This window comes from Lethenteron reissneri, chromosome 52, assembly GCF_015708825.2.
Source record: "Lethenteron reissneri isolate LAM-NWPU_2019-01 chromosome 52, ASM1570882v1, whole genome shotgun sequence".
Taxonomy (NCBI): domain Eukaryota; kingdom Metazoa; phylum Chordata; class Hyperoartia; order Petromyzontiformes; family Petromyzontidae; genus Lethenteron; species Lethenteron reissneri.
In genome coordinates, this window is record NC_083830.1 from 417,014 (window position 1) to 442,930 (window position 25,917).

The 25,917-nt window shown below is 52.8% G+C and overlaps 2 protein-coding genes across 2 annotated transcripts in view; both read right to left on the reverse strand.

The window, feature by feature from the left end:
• LOC133355864 (cytochrome b5-like) overlaps positions 1-15,601 on the reverse strand; it is a 26,362-nt gene extending 10,761 nt beyond the window's left edge. The window contains 1 exon segment of the mRNA XM_061573277.1: positions 15,592-15,601. Coding sequence (XP_061429261.1) covers positions 15,592-15,601 — 10 coding nt within the window.
• Positions 15,602-18,695: 3,094 nt separating this feature from the next.
• LOC133355944 (cysteine-rich secretory protein LCCL domain-containing 1-like) overlaps positions 18,696-25,917 on the reverse strand; it is a 31,688-nt gene continuing 24,466 nt past the window's right edge. The window contains 2 exon segments of the mRNA XM_061573389.1: positions 18,696-22,019; positions 23,593-23,726. Coding sequence (XP_061429373.1) covers positions 21,968-22,019; positions 23,593-23,726 — 186 coding nt within the window. The 3' untranslated portion in view covers positions 18,696-21,967.

Sequence of the window (25,917 nt, forward strand, 5' to 3'; positions counted from 1 at the left end):
GGGTGGGGGGGTAACCCAGAAGACCCGACAAAAATCCACGGGTCAGGGTCGGGATCGAACCCACAACCTCCTGTATACCAGGCGAGGTAGTTAACATCTCATAGCCACCGTGATGATGATGAGAGAGAGACACGCAAACTCCAAATATACAGCAGCAGACGTCAGGGTCGGGATCGAACCCACAACCTCCTGTACACCAGGCGAGGTAGTTAAGCCACCGTGGCAGGGGGAGGGGCGGGGGGGGGCGATGGTGGGGGGGGGGGTCATCTGGGCACCACCTGGAGTCACGGGGGGCAGGGCGAGCTGAATAAATCCAGATCCCAGATTCAACCCGGATCCCAGATTCAATCCAGATCCCAGATTCAATCCAAATACCAGATTCAATCCAGATCCCAGATTCAATCCAGATACCAGATTCAATCCAGATCCCAGATTCAATCCAGATCCCAGATTCAATCCAGATCCCAGATTCAATCCAGATCCCAGATTCAATCCAGAAACCAGATTCAATCCAGATCCCAGATTCAATCCAGATCCCAGATTCAATCCAGATCCCAGATTCAATCCAGATCCCAGATTCAATCCAAATACCAGATTCAATCCAGATCCCAGATTCAATCCAGATCCCAGATTCAATCCAGATCCCAGATTCAATCCAGATCCCAGATTCAATCCAGATCCCAGATTCAATCCGGATCCCAGATTCAACCCAGATCCCAGATTCAATCCAGATCCCAGATTCAATCCAGACCCCAGATTCAATCCAGATCCCAGATTCAATCCAGATCCCCGATTCAATCCAGATCCCAGATTCAATCCAGATCCCTGATTCATCCCAGATACCAGATTCAATCCAGATCCCAGATTCAACCCAGATCCCAGATTCATCCAGATCCCAGATTCAATCCGGATCCCAGATTCAATCCAGATCCCAGATTCAACCCAGATCCGAGATTCAACCCAGATCCCAGATTCAATCCAGATCCCAGATTCAATCCAGATCCCAGATGCAATCCAGATCCCAGATTCAACCCAGATACCAGATCAATCCAGATCCCAGATTCAACCCAGATCCCAGATTCAATCCAGATCCCCAGATTCAATCCGGATCCCAGATTCAATCCAGATACCAGATTCAACCCAGATCCCAGATTCAACCCAGATCCCAGATTCAATCCAGATCCCAGATTCAATCCAGATCCCAGATTCAACCCAGATACCAGATTCAATCCAGATCCCAGATTCAACCCAGATCCCAGATTCAATCCAGATCCCAGATTCAATCCGGATCCCAGATTCAATCCAGATACCAGATTCAACCCAGATCCCAGATTCAACCCAGATCCCAGATTCAATCCAGATCCCAGATTCAATCCAGATCCCAGATTCAATCCAGATACCAAATTCAACCCAGATACCAGATTCAACCCAGATCCCAGATTCAATCCAAATCCCAGATTCAACCCAGATCCCAGATTCAATCCGGATCCCAGATTCAATCCAGATACCAGATTCAACCCAGATCCCAGATTCAACCCAGATCCCAGATTCAATCCAGATCCCAGAATCAATCCAGTTCCCAGATTCAATCCAGATCCCAGATTCAATCCGGATCCCAGATTCAATCCAGATCCCAGATTCAATCCAGATCCCAGATTCAATCCAGATCCCAGATTCAACCCAGATACCAGATTCAACCCAGATCCCAGATTCAATCCAGATCCCAGATTCAATACAGATCCCAGATTCAACCCAGATCCCAGATTCAATCCGGATCCCAGATTCAATCCAGATACCAGATTCAACCCAGATCCCAGATTCAACCCGGATCCCAGATTCAATCCAGATCCCAGATTCAATCCAGATCCCAGATTCAATCCAGATACCAGATTCAACCCAGATACCAGATTCAACCCAGATATCAGATTCAATCCAGATCCCAGATTCAATCCAGATCCCAGATTCAACCCAGATCCCAGATTCAATCCGGATCCGAGATTCAATCCAGATACCAGATTCAACTCAGATCCCAGATTCAACCCGGATCCCAGATTCAATCCAGATCCCAGATTCAATCCAGATCCCAGATTCAATCCAGATACCAGATTCAACCCAGAAACCAGATTCAACCCAGATCCCAGATTCAATCCAGATACCAGATTCAACCCAGATCCCAGATTCAATCCAGATCCCAGATTCAATCCAGATCCCAGATTCAATCCAGATCCCAGATTCAACCCAGATCCCAGATTCAACCCAGATCCCAGATTCAATCCAGATCCCAGATTCAATCCAGATCCCAGATTCAACCCAGATCCCAGATTCAATCCGGATCCCAGATTCAATCCAGATCCCAGATTCAATCCAGATCCCAGATTCAATCCAGATCCCAGATTCAATCCAGATACCAGATTCAACCCAGATACCAGATTCAACCCAGATCCCAGATTCAATCCAGATCCCAGATTCAATCCAGATCCCAGATTCAACCCAGATCCCAGATTCAATCCGGATCCCAGATTCAATCCAGATACCAGATTCAACCCAGATCCCAGATTCAACCCGGATCCCAGATTCAATCCAGATCCCAGATTCAATCCAGATCCCAGATTCAATCCAGATACCAGATTCAACCCAGCTACCAGATTCAACCCAGATACCAGATTCAATCCAGATCCCAGATTCAATCCAGATCCCAGATTCAACCCAGATCCCAGATTCAATCCGGATCCCAGATTCAATCCAGATACCAGATTCAACCCAGATCCCAGATTCAACCCGGATCCCAGATTCAATCCAGATCCCAGATTCAATCCAGATCCCAGATTCAATCCAGATACCAGATTCAACCCAGATACCAGATTCAACCCAGATACCAGATTCAATCCAGATCCCAGATTCAATCCAGATCCCAGATTCAATCCAGATCCCAGATTCAATCCAGATCCCAGATTCAATCCAGATCCCAGATTCAATCCAGATCCCAGATTCAACCCAGATCCCAGATTCAACCCAGATCCCAGATTCAATCCAGATCCCAGATTCAACCCAGATCCCAGATTCAATCCGGATCCCAGATTCAACCCAGATACCAGATTCAATCCAGATCCCAGATTCAATCCAGATCCCAGATTCAACCCAGATCCCAGATTCAACCAGATCCAGATTCAATCCAGATCCCAGATTAAATCCAGATCCCAGATTCAATCCAGATCCCAGATTCATCCCAGATACCAGATTCAATCCAGATCCCAGATTCAACCCAGATCCAGATTAAATCAGATCCCAGATTCAATCCAGATCCCAGATTCATCCCAGATAACCAGATTCAATCCAGATCCCAGATTCACCCAGATCCAGATTCAATCCAGATCCCAGATTCAATCCGGATCCCAGATTCAATCCAGATACCAGATTCAACCCAGATCCGAGATTCAACCCAGATCCCAGATTCATCCAGATCCCAGATTCAATCCAGATCCCAGATTCAACCCAGATACCAGATTCAATCCAGATCCCAGATTCAACCCAGATCCCAGATTCAATTCAGATACCAGATTCAACCCAGATCCCAGATTCAACCCAGATCCCAGATTCAATCCTGATCCCAGATTCAATCCAGATCCCAGATTCAACCCAGATACCAGATTCAATCCAGATCCCAGATTCAACCCAGATCCCAGATTCAATCCAGATACCAGATTCAACCCAGATCCCAGATTCAACCCGGATCCCAGATTCAATCCAGATCCCAGATTCAATCCAGATCCCAGATTCAATCCAGATACCAGATTCAACCAGATACCAGATTCAACCCAGATATCAGATTCAATCCAGATCCCAGATTCAATCCAGATCCCAGATTCAACCCAGATCCCAGATTCAACCCAGATCCGAGATTCAACCCAGATACCAGATTCAGCTCAGATCCCAGATTCAACCCAGATCCCAGATTCAATCCAGATCCCAGATTCAATCCAGATCCCAGATTCAATCCAGATACCAGATTCAACCCAGAAACCAGATTCAACCCAGATCCCAGATTCAATCCAGATACCAGATTCAACCCAGATCCCAGATTCAATCCAGATCCCAGATTCAATCCAGATCCCAGATTCAATCCAGATCCAGATTCAACCCAGATCCCAGATTCAACCCAGATCCCACATTCAATCCAGATCCCAGATTCAATCCAGATCCCAGATTCAACCCAGATCCCAGATTCAATCCAGATCCCAGATTCAATCCAGATCCCAGATTCAATCCAGATCCCAGATTCAATCCAGATCCCAGATTCAATCCAGATACCAGATTCAACCCAGATACCAGATTCAACCCAGATCCAGATTCAATCCAGATCCCAGATTCAATCCAGATCCCAGATTCAACCCAGATCCCAGATTCAATCCGGATCCCAGATTCAATCCAGATACCAGATTCAACCCAGATCCCAGATTCAACCCGGATCCCAGATTCAATCCAGATCCCAGATTCAATCCAGATCCCAGATTCAATCCAGATACCAGATTCAACCCAGCTACCAGATTCAACCCAGATACCAGATTCAATCCAGATCCCAGATTCAATCCAGATCCCAGATTCAACCCAGATCCCAGATTCAATCCGGATCCCAGATTCAATCCAGATACCAGATTCAACCCAGATCCCAGATTCAACCCGGATCCCAGATTCAATCCAGATCCCAGATTCAATCCAGATCCCAGATTCAATCCAGATACCAGATTCAACCCAGATACCAGATTCAACCCAGATACCAGATTCAATCCAGATCCCAGATTCAATCCAGATACCAGATTCAACCCAGATCCCAGATTCAATCCAGATCCCAGATTCAATCCAGATCCCAGATTCAATCCAGATCCAGATTCAATCCAGATCCCAGATTCAACCCAGATCCCAGATTCAACCCAGATCCCAGATTCAATCCGATCCCAGATTCAACCCAGATCCCAGATTCAATCCGGATCCCAGATTCAACCCAGATACCAGATTCAATCCAGATCCCAGATTCAATCCAGATCCAGATTCAACCCAGATCCCAGATTCAATCCAGATCCAGATTCAATCCAGATCCCAGATTCAATCCAGATCCCAGATTCAATCCAGATCCCAGATTCAATCCCAGATACAGATCAATCCAGATCCCAGATTAACCCAGATCCCAGATCTAAATCCACGATCCCAGATTCAATCCAGATCCCAGATTCATCCCCGATTGACCAGATTCAATCAGATCCAGATTTCAACCAGATCCAGATTCAATCAGATCCCAGATTCAATCCGGATCCCAGATTCAATCCAGATACCAGATTCAACCCAGATCCGAGATTCAACCCAGATCCCAGATTAATCCAGATCCCAGATTCAATCCCGATCCCAGATTCAACCCAGATACCAGATTCAATCAGATCCCAGATTCAACCCAGATCCCAGATTCAATTTCAGATACCAGATTCAACCCAGATCCCAAGATTCAACCCAGATCCCAGATTCAATCCTGATCCCAGATTCAATCCAGATCCCAGATTCAACCCAGATACCAGATTCAATCCAGATCCCAGATTCAACCCAGATCCCAGATTCAATCCAGATCCCAGATTCAATCGGATCCCAGATTCATTCCAGATTACCAGATTCAACCAGATCCCAGATTCAACCCAGATCCCAGATTCAATCCAGATCCCAGATTCAATCCAGATCCCAGATTCAATCCAGATACCAGATTCAACCCAGATACCAGATTCAACCCAGATCCCAGATTCAATCCAGATCCCAGATTCAACCCAGATCCCAGATTCAATCCGGATCCCAGATTCAATCCAGATACCAGATTCAAACCCAGATCCCAGATTCAACCCAGATCCCAGATTCAATCCAGATCCCAGAATCAATCCAGTTCCCAGATTCAATCCGGATCCCAGATTCAATCAGATCCCAGATTCAATCCAGATCCCAGATTCAATCCAGATCCCAGATTCAATCCAGATACCAAATTCAACCCAGATACCAGATTCAACCCAGATCCCAGATTCAATCCAGATCCCAGATTCAATACAGATCCCAGATTCAACCCAGATCCCATATTCAATCCGGATCCCAGATTCAATCCAGATACCAGATTCAACCCAGATCCCAGATTCAACCCGGATCCCAGATTCAATCCAGATCCCAGATTTCAATCCAGATCCCAGATTCAATCCAGATACCAGATTCAACCCAGATACCAGATTCAACCCAGATACCAGATTCAATCCAGATCCCAGATTCAATCCAGATCCCAGATTCAACCCAGATCCCAGATTCAATCCGGATCCCAGATTCAATCCAGATACCAGATTCAACTCAGATCCCATATTCAACCCGGATCCCAGATTCAATCCAGATCCCAGATTCAATCCTGATCCCAGATTCAATCCAGATACCAGATTCAACCCAGATACCAGATTCAACCCAGATACCAGATTCAATCCAGATCCCAGATTCAATCCAGATACCAGATTCAATCCAGATCCCAGATTCAATCCAGATCCAGATTCAATCCAGATCCCAGATTCAACCCAGATCCCAGATTCAACCCAGATCCCAGATTCAATCCAGATCCCAGATTCAATCCAGATCCCAGATTTAACCCAGATCCCAGATTCAATCCGGATCCCAGATTCAATCCAGATCCCAGATTCAATCCAGATCCCAGATTCAATCCAGATCCCAGATTCAATCCAGATACCAGATTCAACCCAGATACCAGATTCAACCCAGATCCCAGATTCAATCCAGATCCCAGATTCAATCCAGATCCCAGATTCAACCCAGATCCCAGATTCAATCCGGATCCAGATTCAATCCAAATACCAGATTCAACCCAGATCCCAGATTCAACCCGGATCCCAGATTCAATCCAGATCCCAGATTCAATCCAGATCCCAGATTCAATCCAGATACCAGATTCAACCCAGATACCAAATTCAACCCAGATACCAGATTCAATCCAGATCCCAGATTCAATCCAGATCCCAGATTCAACCCAGATCCCAGATTCAATCCGGATCCCAGATTCAATCCAGATACCAGATTCAACCCAGATCCCAGATTCAACCCGGATCCCAGATTCAATCCAGATCCCAGATTCAATCCAGATCCCAGATTCCAATCCAGATACCAGATTCAACCCAGATACCAGATTCAACCCAGATACCAGATTCAATCCAGATCCCAGATTCAATCCAGATACCAGATCAACCCAGATCCCAGATTCAATCCAGATCCCAGATTCAATCCAGATCCCAGATTCAATCCAGATCCCAGATTCAACCCAGATCCCAGATTCAACCCAGATCCAGATCAATCCAGATCCCAGATTCAACCCAGATCCCAGATTCAATCCGGATCCCAGATTCAACCCAGATACCAGATTCAATACAGATCCCAGATTCAATCCAGATCCCAGATTCAACCCAGATCCCAGATTCAATCCAGATCCCAGATTCAATCCAGATCCCAGATTCAATCCAGATACCAGATTCAACCCGGATCCCAGATTCAATCCAGATCCCAGATTCAATCCAGATCCCAGATTCAACCCAGATCCCAGATTCAACCCAGATCCCAGATTCAATCCGGATCCCAGATTCAACCCAGATACCAGATTCAATCCAGATCCCAGATTCAATCCAGATCCCAGATTCAATCCAGATCCCAGATTCAACCCGGATCCCAGATTCAATCCAGATCCCAGATTCAATCCAGATCCCAGATTTCAACCTAGATCCCAGATTCAATCCAGATCCCAGATTCAATCCAGATCCCAGATTCAATCCAGATACCAGATTCAACCCGGATCCCAGATTCAATCCAGATCCCAGATTCAATCCAGATCCCAGATTCAACCCAGATCCCAGATTCAATCCGGATCCCAGATTCAACCCAGATACCAGATTCAATCCAGATCCCAGATTCAATCCAGATTCCCCAATCCAGATCCAGATTCAATCCAGATACCAGATTCAACCCGGATCCCAGATTCAATCCAGATCCCAGATTCAATCCAGATCCCAGATTCAATCCAGATCCCAGATTCAACCCAGATACCAGATTCAACCCAGATACCAGATTCCATTCATGCCGGGACCCATGACTGTTTTCTTTTTGTCATGTTGGTGATCCAGGTCAGACGAGCAAATGAGACTCATCCTGGCCTCGAACACAGCAAATGCGAACACTTACAGCAGCACCCTGATTGAATCCAGACCGAGACCAGATCCATGGTAGTGGTGGTATTGACGTGCGCCGGCAGTGATGGATCACGGGGCGCGGGGTTGGGCACGCGATGTGGGCGTGGCATGGACGCGCGCGCCGGTGGTAAGGCGCGCTCACACAAGCTGGGAAAAGAGGATCGTAGCGAGTGCGCAGTGATTGGTCAGATAAGTGGGTGCTCTCAGCGACGTCCGCAGGAGGGGTATAAAGGGAGACGCGCGAGAGCACTCGTGGTCAGTGTTAACCAGTTGAAGACCGAAGACGGGGTGGAGGAGGTAGTGGCCCGAGACCCCTAGTCCCGCCGTCCTTGTGGGGACCGGGGCCCTGTGTGGCTCGGAGCCGAGACTGGGGGGACCGTAGTCCGACGCCCGTGTGGGTCGCGACGGTGGTACCCAGAGCCGAGACGGGCACCCCGGCTGGGTGTGTCCCGGAAGGCTACGGGGCGTAAAAGCCCGTGTCAGTACAGCTGAGTGGGTGTTGGTCACCCGAGTAGCTGAGTGGGTGTTGGTCACCCGAGTAGCTGAGTGGGTGTTGGTCACCCGTGTAGCTGAGGGGGTGTTGGTCACCCGAGTAGCTGAGTGGGTGTTGGTCACCCGAGTAGCTGAGTGGGTGTTGGTCACCCGTGTAGCTGAGTGGGTGTCCGTCACCCGTGTAGCTAAGTGGGTGTTAGTCACCCGTGCAACGGAGTAGGGTGTTAGTCATCCGTGTAACTACAAGTTGGTGAAATAAAGAGTGTGCTACCCGTGAAGTCGTCTCCTGCCGAGTTACTACTTTACAACTGGCGTCAGAAGTAAACCTGTCTTCAAGGAGAATGGACACAAGGAAGACTTCTCGTTCCCACGTGCAAGACCGGGGAGACGACGACGTACCGGTGACACCACCCTCGGAGGAGAGGACGAGGAGTTGCCGCCGATGCAGCACTTCGCGGAAATGGCCGATGCTCCGCCCGCCTCCGACACCAGCCTGCAGGACGCACACTCCCGCCTGGCGGAGTTGCTGCTCGCCGCCGCTGCGATCTTGGCGGAGATCTCCGTTCCAGCGGCCGGTGGAACGCCTGCGGGGTTGGAAGAGGCGGCGCGGCTGGAGGGTTCCCGCCATAAGGCGTTTCGCGCCAAAAGTTTTGGAGTTGGCGCCATTTTTGAGGGTCCGCCTCCGGTTGGCGGGAAACGCGGACACCACGTGGCCAGGGGTCTCCACACAGCGCAGCCCGCGTCATCGGCGAGCGCCGGAGCTCTCCATTTTGCGCCTGCAGACGGAGCCGACATTTTCTACAACCACAGCGGCGCGCGGGAAAATCGTTCCAACGACGACGACGACGATCGAGTTCTCCAGCAACGATTGCCCGCGCTGTCGGTGTTCAAGGCGGACGGGGGCGACTGGGGAGCCTTCCAGCGACGGTTCATCGCGCATCAAGAAATGTCGGGGTGGTCCGACACCACTGCCCTGCGCGCGCTGCCAGCGATGCTCGATGACGACGCGCTTGCGGCCTTCACGTCTGCCCCGAGGTCGTCCCGCTCAACGCTCCAGGCCGCGCTGCACCTGTTGGCCAAGTTGTTCGGGCCGCCCTCGACCTGTCGCCACCAGTTCTACGATCGGCGGAAGGTGGTTGGAGAAACAACGCTCGCCTATCGCACGGCGCTGCTCGCCCTGGCGGACTCAGCTTTTCCCCGCATGGACAAGGAGGGGAAGGACGCCATGGTGACGGAGCAGCTGCTGGCGCTGGCTCACGGATGGGAGTTCCCATTAATACGGCGGACGAAATGGACATCTGCTCCCTGGGGATTGCCACGAGTATCCACGCTTACGAGGTCCTACAGCGGAAGCCGACGGTCGTCTGCGCATCGGTGGAGAACGGGGCACCGGCCGCCACGATCATCGGACCTCAGCCTGCTGTGCCTCGGGAGAAGGCCTTCGCTGGTTCGAGGCCGGGGAGTGGAGAACGGGAGGTCGTTCGCCCACACGCTCCTCCCGCAAGCTGGAGCAACCGAAACCTACGACGTCCCTCGTCGTCTGCTACAACTGCGGCCTTCGGGGCCACGTCGCGTCCGGGTGCCGGGCCCCGCGTCAACGCACCGCGGGACCACGTCCGGACGACGACCAGGGACTCAAGACATCCCAACTGAACCCGGCAAGTCGCGGCACCTCACACGTTCGGTCCACACGCACGGCACGTTCGGGTCGCCGCTTAGCGGTGGGGGGACCGTGTATGTGCACCGGGGGTTCGGTTCGGCGAGAGGGGTCCGCGTACGGCCCGAAGGCAGTCGAGTGGTCCGAATTGGCCCACAGGATTGTGGCTGCGTCGGCCGGGTCGTCCGTGGTAACGGGGTACATTGACGGGGTGAGGTCCGGGTGCTCGTGGACACGGGTGCGTCGGCCACTATTATTTCGGACCTTATTTATAATATTCTTCCCGTCCAATGTCGACCACTTCTGCCGGTGGACGTACCATTTTACGCGGCGAACGGGGGATCTTTGGGAATCATCGGCCAGATTCGGGCGAATATTTGTATTGGCGACATTAAATTGGCGGGTCCTATTTTTGTGTCATCATCGTTGGCCGTTCCTTGTTTACTAGGCACGGATTTTCTGTCTAAAATGCCCATCAAAATTCTCATAGACCAGGCCTGCATTGAGCTTCCGTCGGGTCGGCGGGTTGAGTTTTTGAAGAGTCCAAATAAGATACGCACGGCTTGTGCGACGGTGCAGGCGCTGGCAACCCGGACTGTACGGGTGCCCCCGGGATCGCAAATGTTGGTACCCCTTCGGTTGAGGAAACCCCTTGGGGCGGATGCGGGGGCACAGGGAGTTCTATTGGGGCCGTCTAACAGGGCTAAAGGGGACCTCGACTTAGCGGTGGCCCAGACCATGGTGAGGGGGGACAGTGAGCCGTTCGTTGTGGTCCTGAATACGGGGTCGCGGCCGGCCGTGATTACGCAGGGAACGGTGCTCGCTCACGCCGCGCCGCTACCCGTCGAGGAACAGCTCGTTGCTCACGCCGATTCAAATGTCGATACGCATCCCCAAAGTGAGGAGGGGACGGAGTGGTTGGACTCGTTGTGTGCCGGGTCCAGTACCTTGTCCAGTGTGCAGTTGGGTGCATTGAGGGGCTTGCTGCTCGAGTTCGCTGACGTGTTTAGCAGGCACAAGTACGACATTGGCTGCACAGACCTGTTGCGCCACCACATAGAGACTGGGGACGCGGCCCCTATTCGACAGAATCCCTTCCGGCTCAGTCCAGCCGAGAAGGAGCATGTGCAGTCGGCAGTAAATGACATGTTGGCGGCCGACATCATTGCGCCCTCTTCCAGTCCGTGGGGTGCTCCTATCGTCTTGGTTAAAAAACAGGATGGATCCCTGCGGTTCTGTGTCGATTTCCACCGCCTAAACAAAATATCAATGGCCGATGCGTATCCGCTCCCCAGGATGGATGAGTCGCTGGATGCCTTGGCAGGAGCACAGTTTTTTTCGACGCTCGATTTGCTTTCGGGATTTTGGCAATTGCCCCTCGATGACGAATCAAAACCTAAAACCGCTTTCCGGACACCGGGAGGCCTATTTGAGTTCAACCGATTGCCCATGGGTTTACATTCCGCTCCTGCCACGTTCCAGAGGCTCATGGAATTGGTTTTGTCAGGCCTTCAATGGGACACCTGTTGATTTACCTCGATGATATCATCGTTTTCAGCCGAACTTTGAGGAGCACCTCCAGCGACTGAGAGCAGTGTTTCTCAGGATGCGTTCCGCGAAGCTAAAATTTAAACCAGCTAAATGTTTTCTGCTTCGGGAATCGGTCAGGTATTTGGGCCATATCGTTAGCCGTTCGGGGATCTCGACGGACCCTGCTAAGACGCAATGCGTCGGCTCATGGCCAACACCGACCTCTGTTACTGAAGTCCGCAGCTTCATAGGATTTGCCCCCTATTACCGTCGTTTTGTCAAGCAGTTTGCCACCATAGCCAGGCCCCTGCACGCTTTGACGGCTAAAGGGGTGCGGTTTCACTGGGGGCCGGAGGAGGAGGCCGCGTTCTGCTCCCTTCGTGACGCCTTGGTGCAGGCTCCCCCCTTGTGTTACCCCGATTTCACGCAACCGTTTGTGCTCGACACGGATGCCAGTAACACGGGTATCGGGGGAGTGCTCTCACAGGTGGTCGGGGGGGTCGAACGGGTGGTCGCCTACGGTAGCAGGGTTCTGTCCCCCGCGGAACAACGCTACTGCGTGACACGGCGTGAATTGCTGGCGATTGTGTTTTTTATACAGCAATTCAGGCCGTATCTGTATGGCCGTCACTTTACGGTTCGCACGGACCATGCGGCTCTCCAATACGCTATGCGGGTGGCGCAGCCATCCGGCCAATTGTCCCGATGGTTGGAGGTCCTTCAGGACTACCAATTCACGACGATTTACCGCAAGGGGTTGCGCCACTCGAATGCGGATGCATTGTCACGGTTGCCGACGCGTACGGAATGCGCATGTCAGTTAGGATCGGCGCGATGTAAACCCTCTGTCGCTGTCCCCGCGGAAGTGGTGCTAGCCGCCACGGATACTACGGGGGTCGACGCCCCCACGGGGAGGGACTCGCTGTTAGCATTGCCTCTCATCGAGTGGGGCCGTCTGCAAATGGCCGACAGCTCCCTACTCGCGCTACGTCGGAAGGTTAACGTTCCCGAGGGCGGGGAAACGCGGGTCGGTTCCTGGGTGTGCAGACAGGGCCTCTTGATGAAGTGGGACTCCATGTCCCGGCGTCACATGCTTGTGGTGCCGGTTGCTGTACGGGGTAAGGTCGTCCTGGCTGCCCATGAACGACTCATGCATCTGGGGTTTCACAAAACGCTCGCCCTCATTCAGCGAGACTACTATTGGCCTGGGATGGGAAATTACGTGGCGAACATTCTTAAGGGGTGTGTAGGGTGCGCTAAAAGAAAACCGCCACCAATAGCGGCTAATCCACCGCTGCAATCCATTCAAGTTTCGCGCACGAACGAATTGGTCGCGCTAGACATCTTGGGGCCCTTTCCCACTACACCTCGGGGAAATAAGTTCCTGCTGGTTGGCGTAGAGTACTTCACCCGCTGGCCCATGGCGTGGCCACTCGCCAACCAGTCGGCTGCGGCAGTGGCGGACGCCTTTGTCCAAGGTTACGTTTTGGACAAAGGCGCCCCCGAACGCTTGCTGACGGATCAAGGGAAAAACTTTTCGAGTGTTTTGTTGCGCGAGGTGTGCGACCTGTTGGGTACAAAGAAAGTACGTACCTCCCCGTACCACCCGCAGACTGACGGTATGGTTGAACGTCTGAACAGGACGATTACGTCTATGCTGTGCCAACAGGTATGCGACGACCAGGTGGATTGGGACTTACAGGTACCGGGGGTACTAGCGGCCTATCGGATGGCACCCCATGCGGCGACGGGGTTTTCTCCATTTTTTCTGATGTATGGGCGGGAGGCTGATCCGGCCATGGACGTCCAACTGGGGATTTCACAGCCACGTGCAAAATCTAAATTGGCAGACCACATTAAGTTTAACATCGCCAAATTGGCTGAGGCGCGAGAGGCTGCGAGATTGAATTCACGCTCTCGGCAGATCGCGAACGAGCGATTGCATGAACGGAAGGTGCATACGCACAATTGGGAACCGGGCGATAAGGCCTGGCTGCATTGTCCACACGCACCGTTGGCTACGTCCCCCAAACTGTTGAAACCATGGAGGGGACCGGTGGAAATTGTGCGGGTTGCACGACCCCAGAGTATACAGATTAAATGGGGAAAACGCCGTTGGTACGTGCACCCCTCCCGACTGAAACCCTACGCGGCGCCGCGTGACCCCGGGTTGTGCCGTGACGACCGAGCGTGTGATGTGACCGTCGACTCGGGGAGGGATGTGTCGCAGGCTGATCCTCACGTGTCTCCACCTGACCCACCCCCAGGTGTCTCGGACCTGACGGCTGTTGACCGTCGGGAACCGGAACCCCGCGGCTCGCGCGGAGCCCCGATGCCTGGCCCATGCCTTCCTGAACTGCTGGCGCCGCCGGATGGCCAACTGCGTCCTGTGCCGTACGACGGTCCGGCAAGGCGGACTCGGGCAAGGACGCAACACTTTTCATGAAAAAAAAAATAAATTTCTTTTTTTGTTAAAGCCCGACCTCGTTGCCGGCTTCCCCCTCTGCCGGGGTAATGTCCCGTTCAAGGGACGCTCGGACACATTGGGACGCTGCATGAGTCGGAGAGAAAAGAAGAGAAATGAATAAAGACATTTTTTTTATTGTTATTTTTTCCGCATACACAGTATCGTTGCCACTCGCCGGATTGTGCATGTTGTTCTTGTTGTGGGTGTGGGGGTTGCTGGGTTTTGCGGATTGCGGTGTTCATGTTGTGTTGTTAGGGTTTGTGTTATGTTACGGGGCACACATGGGGGTGAAGGGGTGTTGTATGTTTTATTGGCAGCCGGGTCGGCTGCGAGCTATGTGGTAGGGGGTGATGTAGTGGTGGTATTGACGTGCGCCGGCAGTGATGGATCACGGGGCGCGGGGTTGGGCACGCGATGTGGGCGTGGCATGGACGCGCGCGCCGGTGGTAAGGCGCGCTCACACAAGCTGGGAAAAGAGGATCGTAGCGAGTGCGCAGTGATTGTTCAGATAAGTGGGTGCTCTCAGCGACGTCCGCAGGAGGGGTATAAAGGGAGACGCGCGAGAGCACTCGTGGTCAGTGTTAACCAGTTGAAGACCGAAGACGGGGTGGAGGAGGTAGTGGCCCGAGACCCCTAGTCCCGCCGTCCTTGTGGGGACCGGGGCCCTGTGTGGGGACCGGGGCCCTGTGTGGCTCGGAGCCGAGACTGAGGGGACCGTAGTCCGACGCCCGTGTGGGTCGGGACGGTGGTACCCAGAGCCGAGACGGGCACCCCGGCTGGGTGTGTCCCGGAAGGCTACGGGGCGTAAGAGCACGTGTCAGTACAGCTGAGTGGGTGTTGGTCACCCGAGTAGCTGAGTGGGTGTTGGTCACCCGAGTAGCTGAGTGGGTGTTGGTCACCCGTGTAGCTGAGGGGGTGTTGGTCACCCGAGTAGCTGAGTGGGTGTTGGTCACCCGAGTAGCTGAGTGGGTGTTGGTCACCCGTGTAGTTGAGTGGGTGTCCGTCACCCGTGTAGCTAAGTGGGTGTTAGTCACCCGTGCAACGGAGTAGGGTGTTAGTCATCCGTGTAACTACAAGTTGGTGAAATAAAGAGTGTGCTACCCGTGAAGTCGTCTCCTGCCGAGTTACTACTTTACACATGCATGGACCCAGTTTCTCATCTACACCAGGACCCCCCCCCCCCCACAACGCACCCAGAGCCATGGAAATACGCGGAGGCACGAGACGTAGTGGAGAAGAAATCCGCGGAAGCACCGACGCATTGGAGTGTGCGTGTTTAATTAAAGGCACGGTCTTGGCACGATCACACAGACACACACAAGCAGTTCAGCCCTACCCCACCCCCAATGCCCTCACACACCGCGACTCCAACACCTAACCCCTACACCTAAACCCTACACTTAACCCCTACACCTAACCCCTACACCTAACCCCTACACCTAAACCCTACACTTAACCCCTACACTTAACCCTATACCTAACCCCTACACCTCACCCCTACACCTAACCCTTATCCCCTCACCCATAGCCTCACCACTACCCCCTCACCCATAGCCTCACCACTACCCCCTCACCCATAGCCTCACCTCTACCCCCTCACCCATAGCCTCACCACTACCCCCTCACCCATAGCCTCACCTCTACCCCCTCACCCATAGCCTCACCACTACCCCCCACCCATAGCCTCACCACTACCCCCTCACCCATAACCTCACCCCTATCACCTCACCCATAGCCTCACCCTTATCCCCTCACCCATAGCCTCACCACTACCCCCTCACCCATAGCCTCACTCCTACCCCCTCACCCATAACCTCACCCCTATCCCCTCACCCATAGCCTCACCACTACCCCCCTCACCCATAGCCTCACCACTACCCCCTCACCCATAGCCTCACCTCTACCCCCTCACCCATAGCCTCACCACTACCCCCTCACCCATAGCCTCACTCCTACCCCCTCACCCATAACCTCACCCCTATCCCTCACCCATAGCCTCACCCTTATCCCCTCACCCATAGCCTCACCCCTACCCCCTCACCCATAGCCTCACCACTACCCCCTCACCCATAGCCTCACCACTACCCCCTCACCCATAGCCTCACCTCTACCCCCTCACCCATAGCCTCACCACTACCCCCTCACCCATAACCTCACTCCTACCCCCTCACCCATAGCCTCACCTCTATCCACTTTACCCTGAGACTCACCTCAACCCCCAAATCCAGACCTTAACCCTCCCGCCCGCCCTCTGTGCCCTCGAAACCCTCACACAAGGTGCGTGTGCTGCGGTGTGAGTGCGGTGCGGTGAGTGCGGTGTCAGTGTGGTGTGAGTGTGGTGAGTGTGGTGAGTGCGGTGTGAGTGCGGTGTCAGTGCGGTGTCAGTGCGGTGAGTGTGGTGAGTGTGGTGTAAGTGTGGTGTGAGTGTGGTGCGGTGAGTGCGGTGTCAGTGTGGTGTAAGTGTGGTGAGAGTGTGGTGTGAGTGTGGTGCGGTGAGTGCGGTGTCAGTGTGATGTGAGTGTGGTGAGTGTGGTGAGTGTGGTGAGTGCGGTGTCAGTGCGGTGAGTGTGGTGAGTGTGGTGAGTGTGGTGTCAGTGTGGTGTCAGTGCGGTGAGTGTGGTGTGAGTGTGGTGAGTGTGGTGAGTGTGGTGAGTGTGGTGAGTGTGGTGTCAATGTGGTGAGTCTAGTGTCAATGTGGTGAGTGTGGTGAGTGTGGTGAGTGTGGTGAGTGTGGTGTCAATGTGGTGAGTGTGGTGAGTGCGGTGTCAATGTGGGGAGTGTGGTGTGAGTGTGGTGAGTGTGGTGAGTGTGGTGAGTGTGGTGTCAATGGTGTGAGTGTGGTGAGTGCGGTGTCAATGTGGTGAGTGTGGTGAGTGTGTTGAGTGTGGTGTCAATGTGGTGAGTGTGGTGAGTGTGGTGAGTGTGGTGTCAATGTGGTGAGTGCGGTGTCAATGTGGTGAGTGCGGTGTCAATGTGGTGAGTGTAGTGTCAATGTGGTGAGTGTGGTGAGTGTGGTGAGTGTGGTGTCAATGTGGTGAGTGTAGTGTCAATGTGGTGAGTGTGGTGAGTGTGGTGTCAATGTGGTGAGTGTGGTGTGGGAGTGTGGTGAGTGTGGTGAGTGTGGTGAGTGTGGTGTCAATGTGGTGAGTCTAGTGTCAATGTGGTGAGTGTGGTGAGTGTGGTGAGTGTGGTGTCAATGTGGTGAGTGTGGTGTGGGAGTGTGGTGAGTGTGGTGAGTGTGGTGAGTGTGGTGTCAATGTGGTGAGTGTGGTGTGGGAGTGTGGTGAGTGTGGTGAGTTTGGTGTCAATGTTGTGAGTGTGGTGTAAATGTGGTGAGTGTGGTGTGAGTGTGGTGAGTGTGGTGAGTGTGGTGAGTGTGGTGAGTGTGGTGTCAATGGTGTGAGTGTGGTGAGTGCGGTGTCAATGTGGTGAGTGTGGTGAGTGTGTTGAGTGTGGTGTCAATGTGGTGAGTGTGGTGAGTGTGGTGAGTGTGGTGTCAATGTGGTGAGTGCGGTGTCAATGTGGTGAGTGCGGTGTCAATGTGGTGAGTGTAGTGTCAATGTGGTGAGTGTGGTGAGTGTGGTGAGTGTGGTGTCAATGTGGTGAGTGTAGTGTCAATGTGGTGAGTGTGGTGAGTGTGGTGTCAATGTGGTGAGTGTGGTGTCAATGTGGTGAGTGTAGTGTCAATGTGGTGAGTGTGGTGAGTGTGGTGTCAATGTGGTGAGTGTGGTGTCAATGTGGTGAGTGTAGTGTCAATGTGGTGAGTGTGGTGAGTGTGGTGTCAATGTGGTGAGTGTGGTGTGGGAGTGTGGGAGTGTGGTGAGTGTGGTGAGTGTGGTGAGTGTGGTGAGTGTGGTGAGTGTGGTGTCAATGTGGTGAGTCTAGTGTCAATGTGGTGAGTGTGGTGAGTGTGGTGAGTGTGGTGTCAATGTGGTGAGTGTGGTGTGAGTGTGGTGAGTGTGGTGAGTGTGGTGAGTGCGGTGTCAATGTTGTGAGTGTGGTGTCAATGTGGTGAGTGTGGTGTGAGTGTGGTGAGTGTGGTGTCAATGTGGTGAGTGTGGTGAGTGTGGTGAGTGTGGTGTCAATGTGGTGTGAGTGTGGTGAGTGTGGTGAGTGTGGTGAGTGTGGTGTTAGTGTGGTGTGAGTGTGGTGAGTGTGGTGAGTGTGGTGTTAGTGTGGTGTGAGTGTGGTGAGTGTGGTGTGAGTGTGGGTGAGTGTGGTGAGTGGTGTGAGTGTGGTGAGTGTGGTGAGTGTGGTGAGTGGTGTGAGTGTGGTGAGTGTGGTGAGTGTGGTGAGTGTGGTGTCAGTGTGGTGTCAGTGCGGTGAGTGTGGTGTGAGTGTGGTGAGTGTGGTGTCAGTGTGGTGAGTGTGGTGTCAATGTGGTGAGTCTAGTGTCAATGTGGTGAGTGTGGTGAGTGTGGTGAGTGTGGTGAGTGTGGTGTCAATGTGGTGAGTGTGGTGAGTGCGGTGTCAATGTGGGGAGTGTGGTGTGAGTGTGGTGAGTGTGGTGAGTGTGGTGAGTGTGGTGTCAATGGTGTGAGTGTGGTGAGTGCGGTGTCAATGTGGTGAGTGTGGTGAGTGTGTTGAGTGTGGTGTCAATGTGGTGAGTGTGGTGAGTGTGGTGTCAATGTGGTGAGTGCGGTGTCAATGTGGTGAGTGCGGTGTCAATGTGGTGAGTGTAGTGTCAATGTGGTGAGTGTGGTGAGTGTGGTGAGTGTGGTGTCAATGTGGTGAGTGTAGTGTCAATGTGGTGAGTGTGGTGAGTGTGGTGTCAATGTGGTGAGTGTGGTGTGGGAGTGTGGTGAGTGTGGTGAGTGTGGTGAGTGTGGTGTCAATGTGGTGAGTGTGGTGTGGGAGTGTGGTGAGTGTGGTGAGTGTGGTGAGTTTGGTGTCAATGTTGTGAGTGTGGTGTCAATGTGGTGAGTGTGGTGTGAGTGTGGTGAGTGTGGTGTCAATGTGGTGAGTGTGGTGAGTGTGGTGAGTGTGGTGTCAATGTGGTGTGAGTGTGGTGAGTGTGGTGTGAGTGTGGTGAGTGTGGTGAGTGTGGTGTCAGTGTGGTGTGAGTGTGGTGAGTGTGGTGTGAGTGTGGTGAGTGTGGTGAGTGTGGTGTCAGTGTGGTGTGAGTGTGGTGAGTGTGGTGTGAGTGTGGTGAGTGGTGTGAGTGTGGTGAGTGTGGTGAGTGTGGTGTCAATGTGGTGAGTGTGGTGTGGGAGTGTGGTGAGTGTGGTGAGTGTGGTGAGTGTGGTGTCAATGTGGTGAGTCTAGTGTCAATGTGGTGAGTGTGGTGAGTGTGGTGAGTGTGGTGTCAATGTGGTGAGTGTGGTGTGAGTGTGGTGAGTGTGGTGAGTGTGGTGAGTGCGGTGTCAATGTTGTGAGTGTGGTGTCAATGTGGTGAGTGTGGTGTGAGTGTGGTGAGTGTGGTGTCAATGTGGTGAGTGTGGTGAGTGTGGTGAGTGTGGTGTCAATGTGGTGTGAGTGTGGTGAGTGTGGTGAGTGTGGTGAGTGTGGTGTCAGTGTGGTGTGAGTGTGGTGAGTGTGGTGAGTGTGGTGTCAGGGTGGTGTGAGTGTGGTGAGTGTGGTGTGAGTGTGGTGAGTGTGGTGAGTGGTGTGAGTGTGGTGAGTGTGGTGAGTGTGGTGAGTGGTGTGAGTGTGGTGAGTGTGGTGAGTGTGGTGAGTGTGGTGTCAGTGTGGTGTCAGTGCGGTGAGTGTGGTGTGAGTGTGGTGAGTGTGGTGAGTGTGGTGAGTGTGGTGTCAATGTGGTGAGTCTAGTGTCAATGTGGTGAGTGTGGTGAGTGTGGTGAGTGTGGTGAGTGTGGTGTCAATGTGGTGAGTGTGGTGAGTGCGGTGTCAATGTGGGGAGTGTGGTGTGAGTGTGGTGAGTGTGGTGAGTGTGGTGAGTGTGGTGTCAATGGTGTGAGTGTGGTGAGTGCGGTGTCAATGTGGTGAGTGTGGTGAGTGTGTTGAGTGTGGTGTCAATGTGGTGAGTGTGGTGAGTGTGGTGTCAATGTGGTGAGTGCGGTGTCAATGTGGTGAGTGCGGTGTCAATGTGGTGAGTGTAGTGTCAATGTGGTGAGTGTGGTGAGTGTGGTGAGTGTGGTGTCAATGTGGTGAGTGTAGTGTCAATGTGGTGAGTGTGGTGAGTGTGGTGTCAATGTGGTGAGTGTGGTGTGGGAGTGTGGTGAGTGTGGTGAGTGTGGTGAGTGTGGTGTCAATGTGGTGAGTGTGGTGTGGGAGTGTGGTGAGTGTGGTGAGTGTGGTGAGTTTGGTGTCAATGTTGTGAGTGTGGTGTCAATGTGGTGAGTGTGGTGTGAGTGTGGTGAGTGTGGTGTCAATGTGGTGAGTGTGGTGAGTGTGGTGAGTGTGGTGTCAATGTGGTGTGAGTGTGGTGAGTGTGGTGTGAGTGTGGTGAGTGTGGTGAGTGTGGTGTCAGTGTGGTGTGAGTGTGGTGAGTGTGGTGTGAGTGTGGTGAGTGTGGTGAGTGTGGTGTCAGTGTGGTGTGAGTGTGGTGAGTGTGGTGTGAGTGTGGTGAGTGGTGTGAGTGTGGTGAGTGTGGTGAGTGTGGTGAGTGTGGTGTCAGTGTGATGTCAATGTGGTGAGTGTGGTGTCAATGTGGTGAGTGTGGCGTCAGTGTGGTGTGAGTGTGGTGAGTGTGGTGTGGGAGTGTGGTGAGTGTGGTGAGTGTGGTGAGTGTGGTGTCAATGTGGTGAGTGTGGTGAGTGTGGTGAGTGTGGTGTCAGTGTGGTGAGTGCGGTGTCAATGTGGTGAGTGTGGTGAGTGTGGTGAGTGTGGTGAGTGTGGTGTCAATGTGGTGAGTGTGGTGAGTGTGGTGAGTGTGGTGAGTGTGGTGTCAATGTGGTGAGTGTGGTGAGTGCGGTGAGTGTGGTGTCAATGTGGTGAGTGTGGTGAGTGTGGTGAGTGTGGTGTCAATGTGGTGAGTGTGGTGAGTGTGGTGTCAATGTGGTGAGTGTGGTGAGTGCGGTGAGTGTGGTGTCAATGTGGTGAGTGTGGTGAGTGTGGTGAGTGCGGTGTCAATGTGGTGAGTGTGGTGAGTGCGGTGAGTGTGGTGTCAATGTGGTGAGTGTGGTGTCAGTGTGGTGAGTGCGGTGTCAATGTGGTGAGTGTGGTGAGTGTGGTGAGTGTGGTGTCAATGTGGTGAGTGTGGTGTGGGAGTGTGGTGAGTGTGGTGAGTGTGGTGAGTTTGGTGTCAATGTTGTGAGTGTGGTGTAAATGTGGTGAGTGTGGTGTGAGTGTGGTGAGTGTGGTGAGTGTGGTGAGTGCGGTGTCAATGTTGTGAGTGTGGTGTCAATGTGGTGAGTGTGGTGTGAGTGTGGTGAGTGTGGTGTCAATGTGGTGAGTGTGGTGAGTGTGGTGAGTGTGGTGTCAATGTGGTGTGAGTGTGGTGAGTGTGGTGAGTGTGGTGAGTGTGGTGTCAGTGTGGTGTGAGTGTGGTGAGTGTGGTGAGTGTGGTGTCAATGTGGTGTCGTGGCCGCGTAATCCCCACGAGGCCGATCGCTGCTCGTTGCATTTCATCGTTGTACGTAGAGAGTCACAGGTCACGGGGTCACGGGGTCAGATGACGGCAAACACTCGGAACGCCTTCCCTCCCGGGGGGTTCTGCAAACTGTGGAGAGAACGAACGGGTCAACCACAGTCAACCACACTCAACCACACTCAACCACGGTCAACCACGGTCAACTACAGTCAACCACAGTCAACCACACTCAATCACGGTCAACCACAGTCAACCACAGTCAACCACACTCAACCACAGTCAACCACACACTCAACCAAACTCAACGACATCATCACAATCACGTAACATGGCCTAGCGGTAGTGCGTCGCCGCTTGTTGTTACACTCACACCGCAAAGACCCCCCCCCCCCGCATCGCCATAAACGTTGGGGTGAGCGCTGTTAGCGAGCACCTATTAAGGCCGGCACGGCACACGAGGGGGCAGGTTGCCAGCACAACGCCCGGCCGCCTTTGTCTTCCCGCTTGCGATGTTTTACACACCGCACCAGGTAACTCATTTGAGGCCGAGTCGACCTCGGGGAGGCCCAGGACCGGTTCGGATAATCGTCGCCAGTGTTGGTGGCCGTGAGCGGGGAATCGAACTCGGGGCGCCGGGTTCGTGGCGCAGCGCTAACCGTGAAGCCACCGCTCCCCTCGCATCAACGACAATAACTAAGTGGCGCTGACGTCACCACGGCGCTTGTGCCAGGCTACGTGCACGTTAAGGCCACGTGAGGTGTCGAACGCCCGCTGGCAGGAGGCCACGAGACAGACCCAGCAGGTGCCATGGTTCGACTGACGGAGATGCACCACACGCACGCACAGACACACGCACGCACAGACACGCACGCACAGACACACGCATGCACACACGCACACGCAGAGACACACGCACATACACACACGCATGCAGAGACACGCACATACACTCACACACGCACAGACACGCACGCACAGACACACACACGCACAGACAGACACACATTCACAGACACACACACAGACACAGACACACACACACACAGACACAGACACACACACACACGCACAGACACACACGCACAGACACACACGCACCGACACACACACACGCACAGACACACACGCACAGACACATACACGCACACACACACACGCACAGACACACACACGCACAGACACACGCACGTACAGACACACACGCACTGCACCACACACGCACAGACACACACACAGACAGACACACGCACAGACACACGCACGCACAGACACGCACGCACAGACACACACGCACACGCGCACACACGCACAGACACACACACACGCACAGACACACATACACGCACAGACACACACACGCACAGACACACACACGCACAGACACACACACAGACAGACACACGCACAGACACACGCACGCACAGACACGCACGCACAGACACACACGCACACGCGCACACACGCACAGACACACACACGCACAGACACACGCACGTACAGACACACACGCACTGCACCACACACGCACAGACACACACACAGACAGACACACGCACAGACACACGCACGCACAGACACGCACGCACAGACACACACGCACACGCACACACACGCACAGACACACACACACGCACAGACACACATACACGCACAGACACACACACGCACAGACACACGCACAGACGCACGCAGGTGGCCGCACCTCTCGGAGAAGATGCCGTTCTGGAAGGAGGCGAGATACTCAGACTTCTTGTCGACGGGCATCAGGTCCACGTAGCCGCCGCGCGCGTTCTGCACCACGCCGGCATGCACCGCCACGCGGCACGCGCTCGACAGCTGACCGGGGGGATGCACGCCGACAGAAATCGCCGGCTCACTCGCTTCAACATCGACGACGACGACGGCAGTCGCCCGTTCGCCACCAAAGCGGCAGCGGCGCCGTCACGAGGGCGCTTGTGACGCAGGTCACGAGCACTTTTGGAGGCCACGCGGAGCGTCGAAGGCTCCCAGGTAGGTCGCTCACTCCGCTGACTGCCGCCTCGCTCACGGACTCACTACCATACTCATCAACACGCTCACTAGCATACTCATCAACACACTCACTACCATACTCATCATCACACTCACTACCATACTCATCATCACACTCACTACCATACTCATCATCACACTCACTACCATACTAACCAGCACGCTCACTACCATACTCATCAACACACTCACTACCATACTCACCAGCACACTCACTACCATACTCATCATCACACTCACTACCATACTCACCATCACACTCACTACCATACTCATCATCACACTCACTACCATACTCATCATCACACTCACTACCATACTCATCATCACACTCACTACCATACTCACCATCACACTCACTACCATACTCACCATCACACTCACTACCATACTCACCAACACACTCACTACCATACTCATCAACACACTCACTACCATACTCACCAGCACACTCACTACCATACTCATCATCACACTCACTACCATACTCACCATCACGCTCACTACCATACTCACCAACACACTCACTACCATACTCATCAACACACTCACTACCATACTCACCATCACACTCACTACCATACTCATCATCACACTCACTACCATACTCATCAACACACTCACTACCATACTCATCATCACACTCACTACCATACTCATCATCACGCTCACTACCATACTCATCAACACACTCACTACCATACTCACCATCACGCTCACTACCATACTCACCAACACACTCACTACCATACTCATCAACACACTCACTACCATACTCATCATCACACTCACTACCATACTCATCATCACACTCACTACCATACTCATCAACACACTCACTACCATACTCATCAACATACTCACTACCATACTCACCATCACACTCACTACCATACTCACCAACACACTCACTACCATACTCATCAACACACTCACTACCATACTCATCATCACACTCACTACCATACTCACCATCACACTCACTACCATACTCACCAACACACTCACTACCATACTCACCAACACACTCACTACCATACTCATCATCACACTCACTACCATACTCATCATCACACTCACTACCATACTCACCATCACACTCACTACCATACTCATCATCACACTCACTACCATACTAACCAGCACGCTCACTACCATACTCATCAACACACTCACTACCATACTCACCAGCACACTCACTACCATACTCACCATCACACTCACTACCATACTCACCAACACACTCACTACCATACTCATCAACACACTCACTACCATACTCATCATCACACTCACTACCATACTCATCAACACGCTCACTACCATACTCATCATCACACTCACTACCATACTCACCATCACGCTCACTAGCATACTCATCATCACACTCACTACCATACTCATCATCACACTCACTACCATACTCATCATCACACTCACTACCATACTCATCATCACACTAACTACCATACTAACCAGCACGCTCACTACCATACTCATCAACACACTCACTACCATACTCACCATCACACTCACTACCATACTCACCATCACACTCACTACCATACTCACCAACACACTCACTACCATACTCATCAACACACTCACTACCATACTCACCAGCACACTCACTACCATACTCATCATCACACTCACTACCATACTCATCATCACACTCACTACCATACTCACCAACACGCTGACTACCATACTCATCAACACACTCACTACCATACTCACCATCACACTCACTACCATACTCAATCATCACACTCACTACCATACTCATCAACACACTCACTAGCATACTCATCATCACACTCACTACCATACTCACCATCACACTCACTACCATATTCATCATCACACTCACTACCATACTCATCAACACGCTCACTAGCATACTCATCATCACACTCACTACCATACTCATCATCACACTCACTACCATACTCATCATCACACTCACTACCATACTCATCATCACACTAACTAC